Source organism: Apiospora marii (genome assembly GCF_038362585.1).
Source record: "Apiospora marii strain CBS 49790 chromosome Unknown utg000007l_segment0_segment0, whole genome shotgun sequence".
In the NCBI taxonomy this organism is placed as follows: Eukaryota; Fungi; Ascomycota; class Sordariomycetes; order Amphisphaeriales; family Apiosporaceae; genus Apiospora; species Apiospora marii.
This window is the reverse complement of record NW_027117379.1, coordinates 3027989-3049539: the sequence shown is the minus strand read 5'-3', so window position 1 is coordinate 3049539 and position 21551 is coordinate 3027989. Positions and strand designations below refer to the sequence as shown.

Here is a 21551-nt window from a genome sequence, read left to right as displayed (position 1 = left end):
CTCTTCCTATACGCCCTCTACCCCATCGTCCCGGCCATGGGAGTAAGCACCGTGTGCAGACTGCCCGAGAAGGTAAGACCGTCGTCTGTGTGTCGCGTGGGAGACGTCCATTCCTTCCAGCTGCAGACGCTGTTCGACGCCGTGGAGAGCGCCAACGCGAAAGCGCAATTCTGGTACGAGAAGACCTGCGACGTCGACTCGGGGCTGTCAAAGCTCGCCGCCCCGCTCGAACCGCTGATCCAGCATCAAGGCTCGTGGAACTTTCTGGAAAGCGGCGATAATGACGAGTACTATCGACGGTCGCATATCGACCTGGCTCTCCGGGCCGAGGTGCTCCGAAGCCAGGCCGCCCGGGAAGCCGCGTCGAATCTCACGGCCCTGTGCCGCGAGCTGGGCGGGTTCCGTCGCGGCGCGGTGGAGCAGGCGGACCGGGACCTCGCGCTTAGCCTCTACCGGACGACGGGCCATTGGGCGCGGCTGCTGCACCGGCTGCGAATTTCCACCATCGACGAACAGCGCGTCGACGACTTGGCCACGGCGCTCGTCGCTTCGGTCAACGCGACCTTCGAGAGGGGGGGAAACGTCCGAAGCCATGTCGTGGCCGCGGCGGCGTCGCTGGTAGGTGTAGGCCGCCATAACGAGGAGATGTTGAAGAATGTGACGGGCGGTCGCTTGATGGTCCTCTACGACATGATGCGGATGGCCGACACTGACCAGGCGAAGTATTATGCAGAGCCTCGGGCGGCCTCCAACTTGTGGGGTCTGCTCCGGAGGCCGTCGGTCGTTTCCCGACAAGAGGCCGAGAGGTTCCAGGGGAGCTTAGAGGCCGTTCAGGAGGCGGCGAACCGTACCCGCGAGGACCTGGCAGAAAACGTCAGGCACCTGCTGGAGATTCTCGGTCCCATGCATGCGTCGGAAGACCGCTTATTCTGGCTCAGGGTCGCCGACAAAGACACGCTCCTGGGGGATTGGAAGCGCCACCGGAGCGACATCGTCTCCCATGCGGCCGCTTGGCGCCAATACCTCGTCGGACGGTATAACCCCAAGGAGTGGCTTTTGATCTTCCAGTCCGCCTTTCATCAGGGCAAGGAGATCCACACATGGGGTCTCATCGAAATGCTCACGGAGCCACTCCTCACGGCTATGCTCGTCGATACCTTGAGTCCCCTGCCCGAGGACGGAGTCTTTTGGTTACACCACGTCGTAGTCCTCGGATTCGTCTATTTCTCGCATGCCGTCTCGTTTGTGAATACCGTCGCGTTCGGTTTCGCCGAAGTCCCATGGCTGACCCTTGAGTTCTTCAGGGTCGTTGCATCCTTCCTGTAGGCTCCGCCTACTTTGTTTCCATAGCTAATAGTCCAGTTTACAATGTTTACGTATGTCCTATGTTTCCATACAGCAAATTGGAGCCCTTTCATCCTTCTCTGATTCGACAGCATGACCTTAGTGTGACCTGTACATGATTTGATACGCATTTCGGGAACTTCTCCACAGAGCCGTGTCCTCAAGAGCTCTATCAAAGAAGATCGGGATATCTTCCTCCAATGCGCGGAAATCTACAGCCAAGCCGCAATTTCCTATCATCCAGTCGACCCCGGATCCCTGTAACCCATGGTGAAACAGTGTATATCACCCCTGTAGCCAAGCGCCCATCAGCAAACGGTCCCGAAAGCTTGTGCGCGAGCACAAATGAGAAGGTTGTCTCGGATCATCCGATCTTTTCTCAAACACCCGACCGAACGAAACCTTCTCTGTCTTTATGGCATACAAGATTGTGAAAAGTATCCCATCCTTCCCCCAGGGGCCCCAGTCTGGAAGTCTAGACTTGGCATAAGCAGTCTAGCCCTCTCTTGAATTGCGCCTGCAGTCCCTGTGGGCCGCGTAAACATTCCTCAGCTGAACACTAAACAATACGGAGATGAAACACTAGTCTTCGAGCCCCAAATCAACTTGCTCACACTGCCGGGCTTCATCGTAGATGGTGACTTTCGATTGCACGATATGTTATATATGAAGGCCACCTTCGTCCTGTAATCGAGAACCAAGAGGAGTATCATCCATCCCAACCAACTACCAACCTCCGTTTTTCCCTTCTTCACTGCTGGCCAGTCTTGTATTCTTACAGTCATTTCTTCACAAACACGTTCAACCCGACAAATCTCTTTCGCAGCATTATCAGCCAAAGACCGCGACCAACCAGATTACTTCCCTTCTGTTTTCCAAAACCACCATAAGCACCCAAACCCGTCCACCACCAACACCATGCAGCTGTACAAATTCCTCGCCACCGTCTTCGCCGCCGCCGCGGTTTCCGCCCACGGGGGCATGAACGACGGCGACGGCGACATGGACCCCAACATGCCCGGCATGGACATGAGCGGCAGCAACAAGAACATGACCATGGGCGGCAGTAGCAGCAGCAGCAGCGGCGGCAGCTCGGCCTCGGCAGCCAAGTCGTCCAAGTCCGCGGCGGGCGCTCTCGCTCCGGGACTACTGGGAGTCCTGGGCGTCGTCGGGCTCGCGGCCCTCGGGCAGAGCTTGTAGTCGATATAGGGGGATAGAGGGGAAAAGGAAAAGCATCCACCCGATGGTTTGGAAACCGGGTCTGGGGTCAGGGGGTGGCTAGCCGAACGCTCGGGACTGACGCGCGGGTGGGGTCGTCTCCTGCTGGGTGGGTCCGGGGAGTGGCTTTGGGACTGGATAAGTCTATCTAAGTAGACTAAGTATGAGCAATGAAAGAACAAGACTACATGTATGAAGAGTTTCACCCGCCTCTCGTTTCTTTCCTGTGGTATACTAAAGCAACTGTAATGTGACACCACCTCGGTGCCCGGCGAAAATGAAGCAAAAAAAGAAAACATACAACACCGGGGATTCCCAGATCGTCACCGACTCTAGTACTAATCCGGCGCTTCTCAGCTTATTTAGGGGAGAGCGGACGGGATCCCAAGTTGTCTGAGAGCTATGGTCGTATGTGATAGACATTGCCTCAACGGCGGCTTATGATCCCCGGGCGTACTCGGTCACAACGCTCCACGCCCCGCACGGCCAGGGGGGACAAGTCAGGGAACCACTGCCCATCAGCTCAAATCCTCTGCATTTTGGGCTTTGAAAGCCCCTTCTGGCCTATTCGTTGTCCGTGGTTTCCTTGTCTGCCTTGACGGAATTCCAGTCCATGCAGAGCGCCGCGACCATACCCACAGCCACCACCGCCACACAGACCCAAAACGTACTTGTCAGGGCAAAGTTGTAGACGCCAAGAACATGCGCCCTTTCCGAGTCGGGAATGTTTTTCAGTAGCTCCGTGGCTCCTTGCCGGATGAGTGCATCCACGTCCACCCCCGGCACGCCGCGGAGCCCCCGCCGCAGCAGGTTCGTGAACACATTCTGACAGACCGACGTCGACAAAGCCGCGCCGAGGCTGATGGCAAAGCTCACGGCCGTCATGTCCAGCGGGATCTGCCCGGCCGGGAGCGCCGTCTGGATGGCGGACCAGGGCTGCGGGATCGCCAGGCCCATCCCGAGTCCGAACAGGACCTGCCAGCCGATCCACGCCGAGGGCCCCGATTCCGGAGTCAGAGTGGTGAGGAGGCCGAATCCTATGCCCATCAGGGTCGACCCGAGCAGCATGTGCGGGGTGTAGTACCCGATGCCGGCGACGATGAAGCCGGAACTGAAGGCGGCGACGCAGAGGGAGACGATGGATGGGAGGAGCATCTGTCCTGATTCGGCGGCTGAGGCTCCCTTTATTGCTTGGAACCAGATGGGGAGCTGGGGTTATGGTCAGTCACAAGCGCCAAATACAGAGTCTAGCGACCGTTAAGTAGGAGGGGGCTCACGAAGTAGTCCACAACATTAAAGGCCGCCGAGGCACAAAAAGCGTAGAGGACACACAGCCCCGCCGTCTTCTTGAGAACCACCGAGGTCGGGATGGTGGCACGCTCCGTTTGAATAGCTTCCAGTCCCACAAAGGCTGCGAGAAGGCTGCCGGAGACGACGAGTAAGGCAATGATAGGGGCGCTGCCCCAACTGTAGATGGTGCCGCCCCACTCAAGCGCCATTAGCAGGCACACAACGCTGGCTGTGAAGATGAGCAGGTTCGGGATATTGAGCAGATGAAGCTTGGAGGCGATGGATCCTGCTGCGATCGTCTGGCTCTCTGGGTTCTTGAAAAGGGTTATGATGACGGCGATAGTGAAACCGCCTATAGGTAGATTCAACCAAAAGCTGTCCCCTCACGAGGTTTGTCAGTAGGGCCAACCCCGACATACACCAATAGGAGGTTACTTACCACCATCGCCAACTTGCATAAGTGGTTAAGGCGCCTCCAATCACGGGGGCGATTATCATGGCAACGCACTCCAGAGCTCCGACAGTGCTGTTGTAAATGGGTCGCAAGTGGAGCGGAACAGTGTGTGATATTGCTCTGGCACAGACTAGTCAGTGATGTTTAGATACAGAAAGAGGGAAACCGTTGGGGGAACCAAATCCGCACAAATACCTACATGAAAACCCCAGTGACGACCCCGGAGGCACCGCATCCGGCGACCGCCCTCCCGAGGATGAAGGCGGTCGACGTGGGAGCCGAGGCACACACGATGGAGCCCAGTTCGAGAATGGCGACGGAGGCGATGAAGACCCATTTCACGCGGAACTGCTCGTAGAGCTTGCCGTAGAAGAACTGGGTGGAGCAGGTAGTAACACGGTCTGAAACCCCCATCAGTAATTACAGGTATGAGGACGACCAAACGTCCGAAGACCTCCACAGCAGCGACTTACACGCCGAGCCGTACCACCCGATGCCCGTCAAGGAATGGAACTCGTTCGTAATGGTGGGGGTGGCCGTCCCGACAATGGTGTTGTCCTGTGATTTTGCAAGTTTAATGATGCGAAAACACCCTTCATTAACCTAGTTTAATAATACTCACGAGGCCCAAGACGAAGATGGCCAGTCCCATGGCGACCGAGATCGGGATTAACTTCAGCGGACCAGGATACGTAGGCTCGGAAACATCTCCATCCCGGATGGCGTTCGCCCCCCTATTGGCTTCGGGAACCGAACCGTAATTGGGGGCATCAGTAGTACCTAACAGCGCTGCAGAATCAGTCGGCATTGTGAGAATATCGAATACAGTGAATGGGATGTGAGCCAAGAAAAGATGTAGGCGGATGAAATGTCCCAAGCCCGACGGAAAGTGTGCCAGTGGCTTACGTTACAGTGCCCATTGGTAAGATAAGCTGCAGAAGAAGCCAGCCAATCGGGATCACGACCCGCCAAGCGAACCCAGCAATTCGCCAGAAAAGCCCTGGTCTGTTGGCTGACAGGTTTCCGTCCCTACATGCCTGTTTAGGCAACTGAGCACCCATTCCGACTGGGCGCCATCCAATCGTTTGGAGCGAGATGTGGATCGGAACAACCAAAACTGGAGTGGCCGTAATGCTTGTACTAGCACAGCATCTGACACGGCAAACAGACTACACCCAAGCTATCTGAGCGGAACGTTAGTAATCCCATGAAAGAAAACAGAAAACGACCGGGAATTCCCCTGATACTTATTATAAAGCCGCTAGGGGTTGTACATTTGAAACAACATGGTAAAAATATCTGGTGGTATAGATTCCTACCCCTTTCCTCCAGTCTCCATTGCCACCCTACCTCCTACCTACATCCCCCCCGTCGTCGACCCAATATCCCCCCACCGAATATTCGAAAACGTCACCGCCACGTCCGGATTGGCGGCGAGCACCCTGTCTGGGCTCCCGTCGTCGGGCCCGCAGGGCCCCGCCGCCCCCGAATCGAGCCAGTTCATGTTGGTGTTCAGGTCGTTCCAGATGCTGAAGATGAGGACCATGCCGCGGTCGAGCGCCTGCCCCGCCGTCTCCAGGCCGCCCAGCCGGTTGAAGGCGTCCTTTTGATTCGCGTTGCAGAACTCGGCCGTGATGGTGTTGTTGGCGCCGCCCCCGCTCGCCGCCGCGGCGGCCTCGGGGGTGGCGGCGGAGATGGTGCGGTTGTCTTGGAGGTAGAAGCGGCGGATTTCGGTCAGGACGCCGCTTCCGCTGTCCGTGGCAGTGGTGTTTGGGTTGTTGTGGCTGCCGGTTTGGGTCGTCCAGAATTGCGTCACGACGGTGAAGGGCCGCTTGGTGTCGACGGTCAGGCCGGGGCCGTAGAAAGACGGGCCGACGGTCTTGTACGGGTTGAGGCCGCAGCCGGACTTGTCGCACATGCCCGGCGCCTCCCGGCCGCACTCGTCGCCGGTGCAGAGGAAGGGGCCCGGCTTGCCGCAGGTGTGCGGCGTCAGGGCCGTGGCCATGCCGTTGGCTTCCCAGATGTCCATCTCGTTGCAGCAGGCGCCGCTGTTGTTGAGGTTGGGCTTGGGATTGGGGTGGGGCGTGTTAGCAAGTTCTTCTATAATCAGAAATTGGGGGGAGGGATGGGAGTGCTCGTGTACTTACCACGCCGTTGATCATGGTCTTGTTGTAGCACTGGGCGTCGCAGTAGCCGGTGCCGTATTGGGCCCCGGCCGGGTTCGTCTCGCTTCGGGAGCCGGTGAAGTCCATCTCGTCCAGATACAAGGCACCGTTCAGGCCGCAGCCAAGCGTGGCCATGTCAACGTCGAAGCTAAACTCCTGGTTCAACAGCCGGATGGGCTCGTAATTCATGTCGTCTTCAGCGAGCAGATACAGACGGGGCGAGACCCGGGTGTAGCCACTGGCCTCGGACTTGTTGGGCATGAACAGACGCATCGTGAGGGCTGACCCCTCGGTCGTCACGCCAATGCTCTCGTAGTCTACGCCCTCGAACTCGCAGACGTTGCCACACGTGACGGCGTCCGGGCAGATGGTCCGGTCGATGAGGGCTTCGTCCGAGTTCAGATGGCCGTTGGGATTGCAGCTCTTGCTCATGTCGCCGACTACGTGCCAGGGGTGGGACAGGGCGTCCGTGACGACGCTGGTGTCTTGGGTGACGCATCCTCCTGTCGTGCTGCATTTCTGCGTCAGCAGTTTGGGGTGGACTTCGGGGATGGCGGTCCCGATCCGTTGGGCTTCGGTAAGGCCGAGCGAGGCCAACAGAAGGGGTACTAGCATAGACGTCATCGCGGGAGTGTAGTTCAAGTAGGATGAATATGCTAGTTAGTGTCTGGGGGTGAGAAGACCAAGGAGGAATAATTATTTCGGAGACGATGTTGCCCAACTAGGCTTCTTATTATACTCTTGCTGCGATACCTAGTACTCCCTCACCGCTATAGGGTTTTGGTCGAATGGCATGTTTCCCACGATTCAAGGTGACATTGCCTCGAGTCAGTGGAGAACGTTTGAAAGTCTAGACGAGAAGTACGGACCCTTGTCCTTTGGGTAGGATGTCAGTAGTGATGTTTGTGAGCTGCCAATGTCAATAAGCCTCTAGGGTAATACTGCGATAGATTCGGTTAAGGTAAGCATGGGCCATGGTATGGATATTACCCGTAGTATACACTATTCATCATACCCGTATAGCTCCAACCGTTATGTGTTGGGCTGTCCAATTGCCGCATTTGAGTCGGCGCCACTTCTCCTAAATCAGTCTAAGGGGCATGCAGGAGATAGTAGGGCCTCGAGTCATGCCAACCCCTAAACGAACTTGTGGAGTCGCGCGCTCTCGGCAACCCATCAGGGAATTCTCCGTGATTGGAATGATTGGTCAAGTGAACAGACCGTGGCATGATCCTGTACGGTATGCCGAAATCAATCAAACCTACTACGGTCGTACTGGGTCTAGGTGGTGCAATGACTTGACGGTACGATGCAACATAGCACCCGGGCTGTCTTCCGGGGGCAGGGGTAAGCATCCACTTAACCCTGAAGCATAGTCGAACTCAGAAGGCCTCATTAAACTGTATCTCTGGCGAAAACCAGCCCATACAACTAACTAGACAATTGTGAACGGCATTCCGGAGAAATACATGCATGCACACCGGGAGCTAGTAGTAAGTTGCCTGACCGCCCGGCCCATCTGCACGCCGAGTTCAGACTTGGAAACGACGTGACCTGCAAAGTGTTTTCCCCCAGCCACCCGCCTCCTACTATGATCACGGCAGATACGGCTGGCTACCTACGTCATTATCGGCAAACCGAAGTAGACCGAAGTAGACCGAGCATCGCAAGGGGCCGTACAACGTTTCCAAGGCATGACCGCCCATTCCCCCGCATCTCTCCCCGCATCCCGACCCTTGCATCTCCCCACAGCTGCAGTGGTAGCTTCCACGCCAAGACCCAATGTCTGCAAATTCCCGTCACTTGCCATGTTACTACTGACTAGGTAGGCGCACTTACATAAAGACGCACTAGTTTCCTGCTCACTCGCCTCTCACTCCCAACCCCCACCTTGAGCAGGCCATTGTTTCCTCGCAGCACTTCCCACGCCCGCCTGAGTCTAGTTTCAAACCAGACCCAAAGCCAATATGCGTGGATTCTCTGCTCAAGCGGTTCTGGCCGCCTCCCTCCTGGGACCATCCCTGCCGGTCCCCGCTAATGCGGCATGGGCCGACTACACGGCGCGCAACCGGACCCCGTCTTCCTGTCCGGACTACAACGACTACTCCAAGTCGCGCCATGAGCCGTTCTCGACCGGGGCGCTCGCGCTGCCCAACATGCGGCCCAGCCCGGAGTGCCGGACGTTCAACAGCTCGGCGGTCGAGGTGAGTACCCATCAAGGGCCGGGACATCCACGCCGACGATGAAAAAGAGACTGATCGTATGGGGTGATGTAGAAAGTCATCAGCGACATGCAGGCTCGACTGAAGGATCCCGACATGGCTATGTTGTTCGCCAACACGTTCCCATCTACTCTCGACACGACGGTGAAGTATTTTGATCCGGATCTGAATCTGGCTTTCATCATCACAGGTGTGAGTATTTTATTTTACCCTCGGATGCGTGTCTGCTGAACTGTCGTACTGACCCTTCTCTTATAGGATATCACGTAGGTGTATACTCGTCGAGCCCTTAGGCACGTTCAGTACATGGTTAACGGGTATCAGTGCTCAATGGCTGCGTGATACGGGCAACCAGTTTGCCCATCTGTATAGACTGCTCCCGCAAGACAAGGATCTTCAGGCTCTTGTCAAGGCCGTGATCAACACCGAGTCTCGCTACATTGCAGAGTACCCCTACTGTGGTTTGTTTGCCCCTTTTCGATCCTGGGGATCAAATTGTTGTTCTTGTTAGATTCATATCTGACGCCTCTTCCTAGGAGCGTTCCAGCCTCCGGCGGAGAGTGGCCTTGCGCCTTCGCACAATGACTGGGCTGATAACGTGCGAATCAACCCGTATGTACTGTCGACCAGGGATTCGTAAACTTGAACTGACAATCGGACATTGATTCAGGCCCGTCAATAATCAGACCGTCTTCGAGTGCAAGGTAAGATGGCGAAGTCGGTGCTATAAACTGTACCAGAAAGCCGTAAACTAACCCGCCTGGCCCTCAGTATGAGCTCGACTCCCTAGCCGGGTTCCTGAAGATCTCCCGATCCTACTACGCCAATACAAACGACACCTCCTTCATGAACGACAACTGTAAGTCCTCCCGAAAAAGCCCCTCATCCAACAGGGGCTAAGACTGACCCAATCTTGCTGCCCACGTCAGGGAAATCGGCCATGAACGCCATCATGACGACGATCCACGACCAGTCGCAGAGCACCTGGACCGACGACTGGCAGTTCGTCAGCTACTACAACTGGACCGGCACGCCCGGCGCGCTCTCGCCGCAGGTGCCCAACGGCGGCAACGGCGAGCCCAAAATGGCGACCGGATTGGTGGCGTCGAGCCATCGGCCGTCCGACGATCTCTGCGTCTTCAGTAAGTTTCGCAACTCCCATGGGTCCACCACATGCCAGTCAAATGACCGACTACTCATCACTCAACAGACTTCATCACCTCCGACAACGCCATGATGTCCGTCGAGCTCGACCACATCGCCGACATGCTCGACGCCGCCGGCGCGCAGGCCGAGCTGTCAAAGCAGGCCCGCGGGTACGCCGCCACCATCCAGGACGCCGTCTGGAACACGACTCGGACCCTCGGCGGGAAAGTCTTCGCGTACGAGACCAACGGGTACGGCGGCTACTACGTCATGGACGACGCCAACGTGCCCAGCCTCGCGTCGCTGCCCTACCTGGGCTTCCTGGGGCGGGACGACCCGACCTATGTCGCGACCAAGGCGCACTTGTTCAGTCGGCTGAATCCGTACTATGCGGAGGGCGAGCAGTTCCGCGGGATTGGGTGAGTGTTTCTTCTTTGCAGCCCCTTAAACATCTCACCCCCTTCTTCATCTGTTACCGTGACTATTTGTATATCTAACAAGAAACCCCCAGCGGCCCCCACGTCAACGCCACCTACCCCTGGCCCATGTCCCAAGTCTCGGCCATCTACGGCAGCGACGACGACGCCGAGATCGCCCGGAGCCTCGACCTGCTGCTCAAGAACACGGCGGGGCTCGGCCTGATCCACGAGAGTGTCTCCATCTACAACGCGAGCGACTACTCGCGGCCCTGGTTCGCCTGGGCCAACAGCTACTTCGCCGAGATGCTGCTGGACCTGGCGGAGCGGAAGCCGGGACTGATCTTCACGGAGGATACGCCGTATGTGGTGGGTCAGCATTGAAAGAACGGCGTTTAACGATGACCCCCATTCCTACCACTTCCCACCTACTAATGGAGGGGTCGGGGGAGAACTCATGCTGTCATTCTAGACTTTGCCTATTGCCACTCCGCGCCGGACTCAGGGCGAGGTTGATGGGCAAGCCAGCAACCCCGCTGTCTTTCCCCTTAGACATGCGCGAGTGTTGACCATAGACTCGATACAAAGCCGTCGCATCGGAGTGCAGCGATTCGGCCGTACTTTTATTATAGTAATTAATACAACTCTGGCTTCTTGTCAGGACTTCAATCGCAAATCGGATATATATATCTGTATTGACCTCTATCCAGGTCTGGTATCGTACGTTGTAATCAAAATCATACAATCATGTCGCAAGGACCCGTAGGACCACCCGTGTAGCCTTGTAACACCTGTGAGAAAATGGTAAAACGTAACAAACTCCCGTAGATCGTCGTAAAATAGACACACCCCATCAAAACGCCCAAGTACGCACGGTGATATAGCCAGCGAAAGTCAGTACAGCACCTGTCATAGTGCCAAATCCCCAAGGAGCAGTAGAAACGGTGTTAAAACGTCCTTATGAGTGTCTTTATTGCGTGGACCGCGCCGCCTGTACCACCAGTATATTCGCATTCAACTCAGCCGAGCCCATGAACGCAGCCGCCGTGTCGCCAAGACAGTATCGCACATCCGTCTCGCTGCCGCTGCTAGACGACGCCTCCGCCTCGTGGTGGCTGCGCCCCAGCACCACGAGGTTATACCAGCTCGTCTTGCCCCGCGATTCATCGGCCTCGGAGCGGATCTCCGAAAGGGCGCGACCCAGCGCGGCCTCGGCCCCCTTGTCGGCGTGGACCTTGTCGACCGAGATCTTGCCCGTGTCCCGGTGCCGCGACGAGATGACGGTGGCGACATCCAGCCCCGCCGCGGAGGGCTCCGTGAACTGCACGACCGTGGCCGTCGTGCCGCGGGCCTCGCAGAGCTGGATCACGAGCGAGAGCGCGACCTCGTCGTCGGCGCCGCCGAAGAATGGGAAGAAGATGTGGTACGACTTGTCCACGACGGGAATGCTGGGGATGCCGCCTGCGGCCTGGTGGGGAAGGTCCTTGAACGAGTAGGCCCGGGTCAGCTCGAGGCGCTTGCTGGACGTCGGCTCGTCGTGAGGCAGTAGGCGCTTCGGGTTGTGCGGCAGGAAAAGGGCGATGTTGTGGTCGCGGGAGGCGAGCAGAGCCGAGGCGAACTGCAGGTAAGACGCCGACAGGACCCGGTCGTCGGCCGTCTCGACCGTGGAGTCCGAGATGGCGCCCGTGCCCGTCCAGGGGACGAGGAGGAGGTCCGACACGGTGTCGGAGGCTTTGGCCAACAGGGCCTCGGCGAAGCGGGATTGAGGCATCACGGCCACCTCGCCCGACACGGCGATCTTGAGGAACTGGCCCACGGTGCGGAAGATGTTGACGACCGAGTCGTTTCGTGTGTACTCATCCACCTGGGAGACGGTGAGGACGTTGGAGTCACGGTCACCGAGCTGCAGGAGGCGCATTCCGTGGGTGCGGACGGTCTTCTTGTTGGTGGGCGTGACATTGGTTTCGGCTTCCTTGGAATCGACTGCTTCCGTACTCTGGTTCTTCGCATCATTTTGCATACCGAATAGGTAGAGTAGGTTAAGTGTATCTGGCATGTTATCCAGTCGAAGGTAGACGAGAATACTGTTCACCCGGCTCATGCCCGCGCCCATGTTCAAAGTCGAGCGATTGGCCGTTGCAAGATGCGACAAGGTAGCACCGGTATCCCAGTCAATCTCGCCACGCTTCCACGCGGCGATCTTCTTCTGGTACCAAGGAGGGTACAGCCAAGAAACCAGCGGTGTCGTCGCGAACGTCGTCAGCAGGGCCATGACGACGAAGATGGTGAATGTCCTCGTGCTCAGAATCTTGGCCTGAAGACCGATGTTCTGCAAGCTATGTCAGTAAACCAAGCGCGGATTGGGAAGTTGATCTGTTAAAGGGGGCGTACCAAGACGATAAGCTCCACCAGACCCTTACAACTCATCAGAGCACCAATGGTGAACGACTCCCTCCAGACGAGACCATTAAGCCGGCTTGCGAGAGTGGCGCCCATAACCTTGGTGAAGAAGGCTGTGAGGGTGACCGCGATGACGTATCCCCAGGTGATGCCGTTGTCGAGAAGACCGATGTTGGTCTTGAGACCAGAGAGCGTGAAGTAGAGCGGCAACATAATGGCCCCGATAAGATCTTCGAGCTTTTCAATGACCTTGACGTTGAAGTTTCGCTCGCGGGGCAGGATGAGGCCGACCATGAACCCGCCAAAGATGGCGTGGACGCCGATGATGGCAGTGAAGAAGGCGGACGCCAGGGCGACGAGGAGCACGAGACCAATAGCGCTCTGGGAAGGGCCGTTGTCGATGTTGCCGGTACGGCGCAGAATCCAAGTGAGTACCGGCTTAACCGCAAACATCAAGAAGAGCATGTAGCCGAGACAGCAGAGCAAGATCCAGAGGGCGGTGAGTCCGGTGCCAGCATTGGCCAGAGCGACGCAGAGAGCAAGCAAGACCCAGCCTAATGAGGGTTTTGGTCAATCGCTGCCGCTAATAATAAGTAACAACAAAACTGCATGCAGAACATACCGACGACATCATTGGCAACACCGGCGGATAGGGTGATGACACCGACAGAGGTCTCGAGCAACTTCAGCTCGGTCAAGATACGACAGAGAACCGGGAAGGCCTGCGGGGACGTATTAGCAAGAGCTCTAGATGAAGTCGAGAAGAAAAAGACCAATACAGGGAGCTACTAACAGTAATGGCAATGGCGACACCAACGAAAAGCATGTACGTTGAAAAAGCGATGGGCTGAACGCCGGCATCGTCGGCGAACTGGTGGTAGATCCCCCAGGCAAGGCCACAGCCAACCGCAAACGGCAGCACCAGACCACCGACGGCGACCGAGGTGGCGACGCGCCAGTTGCTCAGGAGGAAGGCGACATCGGTCTCGAGGCCGATACTGAAGAGATATAGGACCAAACCAATGTTGGCGACGAGAGTCAGGTTCGGGATGGAGGCATCAGGGAAAATGGCATTCTTGAAGCCAGGGATACGGCCCATCACCGAAGGGCCCAGCAAGATGCCGCCAATGACCTCGGCGATGACGCGGGGCTGGCGGATCTTGCTGAGCGGCCAGTGCAGCAGGTGGCAGAGGATGAGGATCAGACCGGCCTGGATGATGAAGATGGTGAGTGGGTCGGTCTGATTGTAATGGGACGGGTTGGACCCCTCAAGGACGCCTCCCTGAGGAGTGGCTCTGTTCCCGTCGTCCGCCGAAGACATCTTGTTCAGTCTTCAGGTGTCTCTCTTTCACTTGGCAGATTGCAATGGTACGAAATTGGGGAAAAGTTGTGTGTCAATGCTGCCGCCGACAATGACAGCCTACGCGATAGCAATCAGATGCTGACGGGAGCTGCAGCTTTTGCGACAAAGCACATTCCTCTCCCTTTGTGTGTTCGTTCTGGGGTGTCGCTTTTATTGAGAGAGAGCAAGATAATCATGTGCTTATCGTATAGCGAACGAGAGAAAAGAGCTTCCCAGCATCCCTCTTCCCTTCCCCTCGGCAACCAACACGCACCCTTGCTCAGATGATTGACGCCGAGAATCCCATACCAACCCTCGAACGCCACGCCAAGAGGCCTGACTAGCTCTGGCAAGCTCTAGCGACACCGCTTAGCGAGAACCACCAGGCAGGGCCTAGACCACTCCCTCTCTGCCCGCCCGGGAGCCGCAAGTTCATTCTCCCCCGCACAGCGCAGCGTGGGCAGAAGCATAACGAACCTAATCTAGTGCGCATCGTTAGAGTTTGGATCGATATAATTGACTCAAGCGGGTACCATCCATGATAACTGGAGACGGCCGCATGGCGCACACGCGCCTTGGTTATTAAGGTTAACAGCTGGGGGGCGGAGGGAAAGAGCTGGGGCCCCGGAAGATGCCATCTGAGAAAACAATGTGGGATTTGCTGGTCGGTCAAGCTCCAGGATGTTTGCGCGCCACACGCCTCCCCAACCCAGCTCCCCAGCGCCCAGCCAGCCCATCAAAATAGCAGCAGCAACGCTCCCCTCCCGTCTACCTAGCTGCATGCTGCTGGTGTGGTCACAGTCACCGCGCCCGCTGATCACGCTCAACTGCGCCGATAGGGTGCCAAGGGCTTGGGTACGCCTCTTGTTTATGACCTGACCGCCGTCTTGGGTAGAAAACCTGCAAACATTCGCAGACTATCGTTCAATCCAAGATAGCACGTGCTTCCCGCCAGAGGCGCCATTGTTGCACATACAGTACCCGACATCGTTCACATCTTGTACCGCATCCGTCGGACGCCTGGGTAGAGGCGGGATACGGGGAGTTGTACGAGCTGGGCGGGCGCGGCGTCCCAGCCTGCTCCCAGCCTGCTGACCTCATCACGCTCACGACGGGGGCTTATGCCAATCGTTCTCGGCAGTCTAGACTCCTGCCTCTGGCTGACAATCGCGGGCGGCTTTGCTAGCCGTGCTGATGTGGGCGCACCCCCTAGAGAGGGAGCAATATAGACATCGCCTTGGATTAAGGTGTGCAAAGGTGGGACTTTGCGACACAAGCAGGCTATCTAGTTCACTCGGTGTCACTGAGGCACATATCACCCAGAGACATTCGCTCCTGAAGCTCCTCTAAGTGCGGGCTTGTGGATTGGGCTGTATACTACTCCGTACGAATTGAATGGTTCTTCCCTGTTACTAGACTAGCATGCACCATATAACCAAGACACATCTCCGAGGCCGTGATGGGACATAGCCACAAGGTATTGGGAGACACTCTGGAGGAGCGCGAGACTGCTACATATGCATCCGCGTCCCGAGGGACCGGGTAGCTAGGCGGGACGTTGTACGCTAGACGATACCCTATCAGCAATAGGTGGATGCATGCATGTTCAAAGTATGGTCAGACCTCACAAGTCTGTTGTTAAGCTGGCTTGTAAGAGTTGCAAGCTCCAAGCGCAGAGGCCAGCCATTTACTTCCCTAGTTCTCAACTTGCATCTCTGATTACCGACTCCCCTGTCGATCGCAAAGGAGATGGTGGCGGCGCGCCCTCTCTCTCTCTCTCTCTCTGTGTGTGTGTGTGTGTGTGTGGACGCTTGCATGTGCGGCTGGCGGTACTCTAGAGTTGTCTGCTTGTTAGCGGCAGCTCCGTGCAGGACGCAACCGCCGCCAGCACCGGAAGTCGAAAGGACTACTGTAAACTCGTCAACAGCAACGACGTCTGAAAAACGTATGTATCGCTTCAATCGAAGCTAACTGCTAGATTCGATTGAATAGTCGCACAACCCGCCCAAGGCGTAACTTAAACAGACCTCGCAGATCGGTCTGGCCCGGGTAAGGCTAAGAGCCAACGATAATGGAGGGCTGTCTACTGCGGTACTGCTAACGCTCGTTCCGACCGTAGCTGGCTTAAAAGAAATGTCTCAATTGCCAGCTGCGTGAACACACACTCGCGAGTAGGTATATGAGGAACATCTGGTGTACTAAAAGGAGACGACATGGAAATCATATTGAAAAGAATAAAATTGCGGAAAATGAGAAATACGAGAGTAAAAAACAGTTGGCAAAAGAAAACGGCAGCCCGTCTAGAGACCGAGAACACCAACAAAAGAAATGTTCATCTGGGATGAACGCATCAGGAATTGAGCCCGATGCGGGGGTCGAACCCGCAGCCTTGAGATTGTCTCTGGTACAGCTAGCTGAACGTAAGAGTCTCACGCTCTACCGATTGAGCTAACCAGGCAGGTTGTTATTTGTTGAAGACGACATCCGTTACGATGGAATATGATGGAGGGTGACGAAGGGCATGGCATGGCGTGGTGCTATGTGTGTCGTGTGACTGATCAAATCGGCTTTGGCGAAGAAGGGGTTAATGGGTTGGGGTTTGCTGGGGAGGGTTACACTTCCTGTTTGCCAGGGGTCGCCCAAGTAAAAAGCTTGAAGAGCTTGCTTTGGCGCAGTGGGGCCGGCTCCTCCTGGTACGACGGCAAGATCAAAACCACCAAGTCACCCACGCAAACCAAGTTGTATAGGCTCTTAATACTCCGTACGCTGGGGGTGTTTTCCAATACCAGACCACAGCCTGGCGAATACACATAACGACGGAGAGGGGCACGGGAAACGAAAGAAGCGTAGGAAGGCGCACCTTCGTAGAGCCAAGCGAGATAACAACTCATGTATATCGTGGACGTCTATTGATCATTACAAGATTCTAATATACAACTCACCGCCCCGGCTTACCCAGGTTTTGCACGGCATTCATCCACTTCTGCTCATCGTTCCTGTCCAGTAGAGTTAGTAACCAGTAAAGATATTTGCGAGCGCCCAAGGAGAAGAGAACTTACCGATCGAACTTCAAAAGCTTGCCCAGCACAGGCACAAGCTGCCCCCGAACCTTCTCGTCCTTCACCTCGAGGAACTGCAACAAGATGGTCTTGAGGTACATAGTATCCGGCCCCTGCGCTGCGCCGCCGTTGGAGCCGGACCGCGTGCTGTCCATGCTGCCGCGGCTGCTACTAGGGGGCGCCGTCACGAGCTTGCCCTGCACCGTCTTGAGCTCCTTCTGCAGCTTCTCGTACCGCGCGCGGCTCTCGTCCAGCAGCTTGCGCAGGTCCGCCCGCTGCTTCTCCGCCTCGCGCACCTGCCCCTCGGACGCGTCGAGCGCCGTCCGCAGGTTCGCCACCACCGACCGCATCTCCTCCACCTCGGCCGCCGACTTCTCCTCCACCTGCTCCAGCTCCTCGCGGCGGCGCTGCCACTCGCGCTGCTGGGACTCGAGCGCCTCCTTTTCGGCGCCGAGCGTCTTAACGTCGCGCTCGAGGTCGCGCGTCTTGGTCCGCAGCTCCTCGTTCTCGCGAGCCCGCTTCCGCGCCAGGGTCGACGACTCGTCTTCGATCCGATCGCGCTCCTCGACCGCCGCCTCCATCCGGGTTCGCATGTCGCGCACCTTGGCGTCGGCGCGCTCGTCCACCTCGTTGATCATGCGGCGCATCGTCTCGCCCTCACGGGTCCGCTCCTGGAGGTGTTTCTGCACCTCGGCCAACTCTTCCTCCAGCGACTCGGCAGAGCCCCGGGCTTCCTTTAGCTGGACGCTGAGCTCGGCCGTCTGGTCGCGCATAGATCCGAGCAGACCTTGGCAGGAGTTGTACTGCGCCGTCTTGAGATCGACTTCCTCTTTAAGGGAGTCGCGCTCCTTCTGCAGCGCCTCTACCTCGTCTTCCAACGCCTTGATCTTGGGTCGGACTTGTGCCAGCTCGGACTGCAGGGACTCGAGCTCTCGGGTAGCCTTCTCCGCCTTGGCTGACAGCTCGACCTTCTCTGCTTCGGACCGCCTGTAGTCACGTCCGGCCACCCTCTTCTCGTCCTCGAGGCGTGCGCGGGTCTTGACCTCGGCTGCCAGCCGATCGTTCAGGTTCCTTATTTCGCCTTCGCGATCGGTTCCTATTCGCTGGACACGGGCTACTTCAGCCTTAAGCTGGTTCTCCCGCTTCTCCAGGTTGCGAATCTCGGTCTGCTTAGCCGCCAGCTCCTCCTTGGTCGTCTTGAGGGCTGCCGAGTCTTGACGAAGTGATTTGAGCTCCGGTTGGGCTTTGGATAGAACCTCGCGAAGATCTGTGAGATCCTTGTAGCGGGACTGCGCGAGCTGTTGTGCGGCGCCCAAATCCGAGCTCAAGGTCTGTGACTTGGTCTTGAGCTCATCATACTCATCCTTCATCGTCTTGTACTCGGCCTCGAGCTTGGATGTGCTCTCGGCATTTGATGCGCCCGAGGCGATTTCCGCCTCCAGCTCCGTAATGCGGGACAGAAGAGACTTCTTCTCAGACTCCAACTCCTTGATCCGCTCCTTAGCTTCGACGTGGTCTTGGCCGATATGCATCAAGTTTTCTTGCATGTTCTCGACCTCCTCACGTAGATCCTCTTCCGTCTTGCGTTGCTTGGAGAGTTTCTCAATCTGAGTGTCCTTCTGAGCAATGTCCTCCTTGAGCTTGGCGAGCTCCTCACGCATGGCAACTGTATCCGGGCTTTCCATAGGCGACAGGGGTGGCGCTTCTGATGTCTCGGATGGTGTGGCTTCGACAGCGGCAGCAGCATTAGCGCCGCCAGCGCCGCCAGCGCCTCCCTTCTTCTTTTTCTTATTGTTCTTCTTCTTTTGATTAGCTGTAAGTCCGGGTGTTGGCGGAACGTCGAGTTTGCTCGCGGCAGGCGCAGAAGCAGGGGCAGCAGCTGTCGTCGTTGGCTTGGCTTGGATGGCATCATTCAGTTGCTTCTCCAGTTCCTCGACCTTGGCCAGACTTTCGCTCTTAGCCTTGCTCATGGTATCGATTTCTGACGTGAGGTCCTTGATCTTCTTCTCCAACGAAGTGTACGACTCGGTTGCCTTCTTGAGCTCGCCAGTCATCTTGGACTTTTCTTCGCCTGCTGCCTTGGTCTCGGCCTGATGCTTCTTGGCTGCCTCGGCGGCAGATGCCTTCTCCTGCTTCAGATTCGACTCGATTTCTCGGAGCTGGGTTTGCGCAGCCTCAAGCTTCTCGGTGAGAGAGGCGATTTCGGTGTTTCTGGCATCCAGCTGGGTTTGGAGTGAGTTGTCGACAGCCGTCTTGTCCCTAGACTCGCTGAGCTCCCGTGTGGCCCGCTCTAAGTTTTCAACGAGTTCGGCGCTGTTCTCCTTTGCTACGGCCATTTCGTCCTTCAAGTTTCGAATTTCGGTCTTGAGCTTGGTAACCTCCTCGGTTTTGGAGGCGACCTCGGCCTGGAGTTGTGGAATCTCGTCATCGTAAGAGAACATATCCTCGCCGACATCGTTGTTGTCGTTCTCGGTAGACTCGGGCTTCTGCTTCGGAGAAAAGACGCCGAGAATGGAAGTGACAGGCGACTTGACGGCCTGTGCCGGTTCTTCGGAAGATGTGGCTTCCTTCTTCGCAGCGTCGCCTTCGGTAGTCTTGGTCGCTTCGGATGTCTCTGTAGCGGTAGTCGAAGGGTTTGTAGCCTTCAATGCCGCCATCTCCTCCTTCAGGGCCGTAAACTCTTGGTTGGTCTTGTCGTGCTCTTTCTTGAGGGCATCCTTCTCGGCAGAAACCCGTTTGAATTCGTCCATTACCATGTCGCCTTTCAGGTTGAGCTGGTTGAGGTATTCGACGAGGGCCTCCGTGTCCTTGATAGAGGTCAAGGGGGGTGTGTTCGCGCAGGGCTCTCTCAAAGGGCTCAATGGCAGTGGCGCGACCATGCGCAATCCGATACGAGCGTAAGAGTTCTGGTAGCACGACGAAGTATTAGTGCGACTGCCCGAACAAGAAACAAACAAAACAGGTCTTGTGCCACTATCACACCAACTGTGGCAGCAAATTGGGGATACGTACCCGGATACGTCTTCTCGAGCTTGGTGAGTTTGCGCAGCTTGGCCTGAACCTCGGGGGGCAGGTCTGCCGCCGTAGCAGGAGCCGGGGCCGCCTTCTTCTTCTCGTCGCCATTGGTTTCCGTCTTCTCGTTCTCGGTCGTCTCCTTGGCCTCGGGCTTCTCGGACTTGGCTGCGTCTGCGGACTCGTCCCCCTTCACGCCCTTCTCTGAAGCATCGCCGTTTTCGGGGCTTGCGGCGGCAGCTTTCGCCTCGGCCTCCTCGTCGTCTAGGGCAAACGCGGCCTCGAAGACGGCAGGATCGGTGTTGGGCAGATCTTCGGCGCCATTGGCGGCATCCTGGCCGGGCTTTTTGGCCTTGCGCTTCGCGGCCGAGCTATTGGTACGTGAAACCGACTGCGGCCGGCTGTTGGTAGAGGGCGAGGCATTGCTACTGCGTTGCTTCTGGCGCTCCTGTTCTTCGGCTATCGACTTATCGAGAGCGCTTTTGAATCGCTGCAGCACCGAAGGGATTAGTTACGGGTTGGTTGTATTGTGTTGGAGTAGGTAGTGATGGGCAGTGGGAGGGAAGAGATGTACCTGGAACATGATGGGCAATCTGCGGTTTCCGCCAATCCCCTTTGCTACTGCTACAAGAATAAATACAGATCGATCATGAATGCCATGCAATTATGTTATGCTGGTGCCCGCAGACCGTTGCGCAATGCAGGTGTGGATTCGGTGAGATTTCGTTACATATACTGGAGAGGACATGTATCGTATCGTATCGTTGGCGCATCCGTCTTTTTGCTGGTGTACCACAAGCCGACCCGGTCCGACCACTCGGAACCAAATAGACAGAGAGCGCGCCACTGCTTATGCACCGACGTCGTGCAGATAAATGAATTGAAGGAGCGAGTTCGAAAGCATATACAAATTGTATGTCACACCCCACGATCAGCAAAAACAGAAGAAAGAGAAAAAATAGTCCAACCAGTTTCAAGTGCAACAGTCCGGATGTTCTATATCGAGCCAACAGATTTGCTTGCAACGTCAAGTCAGCAAGATGCGCCAGGTGGCCGCTTGCCGTTCCAAAAAAGGCCCTAAGCTCGAAAAGTGTAGGGGTCTCTCCCCCAGTGTTTTAGCCTGCATCAAAGCGCTGCGATGCGCTACGCAAAGCTGATCCCAGGCGATCTGCCTGGTGCTAAGGTCGCAACACTCGCAGAGTCGCAGAAGACAGTTGAACGACTTTGGCGGTCGGCGTCGGGAAAGTGCCGTTCCCGGGTCTGTGCTGTCTACCTCCCTTTTTCGCTTGCAGGCAAGCCTCCAGACCAATCAACCAGCAACCCCCTGTGAGCATTAACCGGTCAGATTGAAGCTACCTACGATTTTACTTCAATGGCTACGATATCAGGCCGTACGAATAGTGATACAGTTCAGGAGCACTATCTTAATTCGTTGATTCTCTGGTCGTAAATTTGAGCCAGCAGAAGAATCGGGGTAGGTGTT

At 56.6% G+C, this 21551-nt stretch overlaps 6 protein-coding genes across 6 annotated transcripts; 2 read left to right on the top strand and 4 right to left on the bottom strand.

Moving 5' to 3' along the window:
• Positions 1-207: 207 nt before the first annotated feature.
• PG985_011355 (uncharacterized protein) lies at positions 208-636 on the bottom strand (the record flags this gene model as incomplete). The annotated part of the gene is made up of 1 exon (XM_066831122.1): positions 208-636. The coding sequence occupies one exon, from the start codon at positions 634-636 to the stop codon at positions 208-210; it is 429 nt and encodes a 142-aa protein (XP_066681804.1).
• Positions 637-2262: 1626 nt separating this feature from the next.
• Positions 2263-2544, top strand: PG985_011354 (uncharacterized protein; the record flags this gene model as incomplete). The annotated part of the gene is made up of 1 exon (XM_066831121.1): positions 2263-2544. One exon carries the CDS (start codon positions 2263-2265, stop codon positions 2542-2544), a length of 282 nt encoding a protein of 93 aa, XP_066681803.1.
• Positions 2545-5663: 3119 nt separating this feature from the next.
• PG985_011353 (uncharacterized protein) lies at positions 5664-7095 on the bottom strand (the record flags this gene model as incomplete). The annotated part of the gene is made up of 2 exons (XM_066831120.1): positions 5664-6371; positions 6454-7095. The coding sequence occupies 2 exons, from the start codon at positions 7093-7095 to the stop codon at positions 5664-5666; spliced, it is 1350 nt and encodes a 449-aa protein (XP_066681802.1).
• Positions 7096-8438: 1343 nt separating this feature from the next.
• On the top strand, positions 8439-10639 carry PG985_011352 (uncharacterized protein; the record flags this gene model as incomplete). Its single annotated transcript, XM_066831119.1, has 9 exons — positions 8439-8675; positions 8748-8915; positions 8980-9154; positions 9230-9305; positions 9364-9397; positions 9465-9552; positions 9623-9835; positions 9904-10258; positions 10351-10639. The coding sequence occupies 9 exons, from the start codon at positions 8439-8441 to the stop codon at positions 10637-10639; spliced, it is 1635 nt and encodes a 544-aa protein (XP_066681801.1).
• Positions 10640-11225: 586 nt separating this feature from the next.
• Positions 11226-13976, bottom strand: PG985_011351 (uncharacterized protein; the record flags this gene model as incomplete). Its single annotated transcript, XM_066831118.1, has 4 exons — positions 11226-12584; positions 12647-13209; positions 13278-13377; positions 13449-13976. The coding sequence occupies 4 exons, from the start codon at positions 13974-13976 to the stop codon at positions 11226-11228; spliced, it is 2550 nt and encodes an 849-aa protein (XP_066681800.1).
• Positions 13977-16935: 2959 nt separating this feature from the next.
• PG985_011350 (viral A-type inclusion protein repeat protein) lies at positions 16936-20651 on the bottom strand (the record flags this gene model as incomplete). The annotated part of the gene is made up of 4 exons (XM_066831117.1): positions 16936-16993; positions 17057-19962; positions 20043-20558; positions 20643-20651. 4 exons carry the CDS (start codon positions 20649-20651, stop codon positions 16936-16938), a joined length of 3489 nt encoding a protein of 1162 aa, XP_066681799.1.
• Positions 20652-21551: the final 900 nt, after the last annotated feature.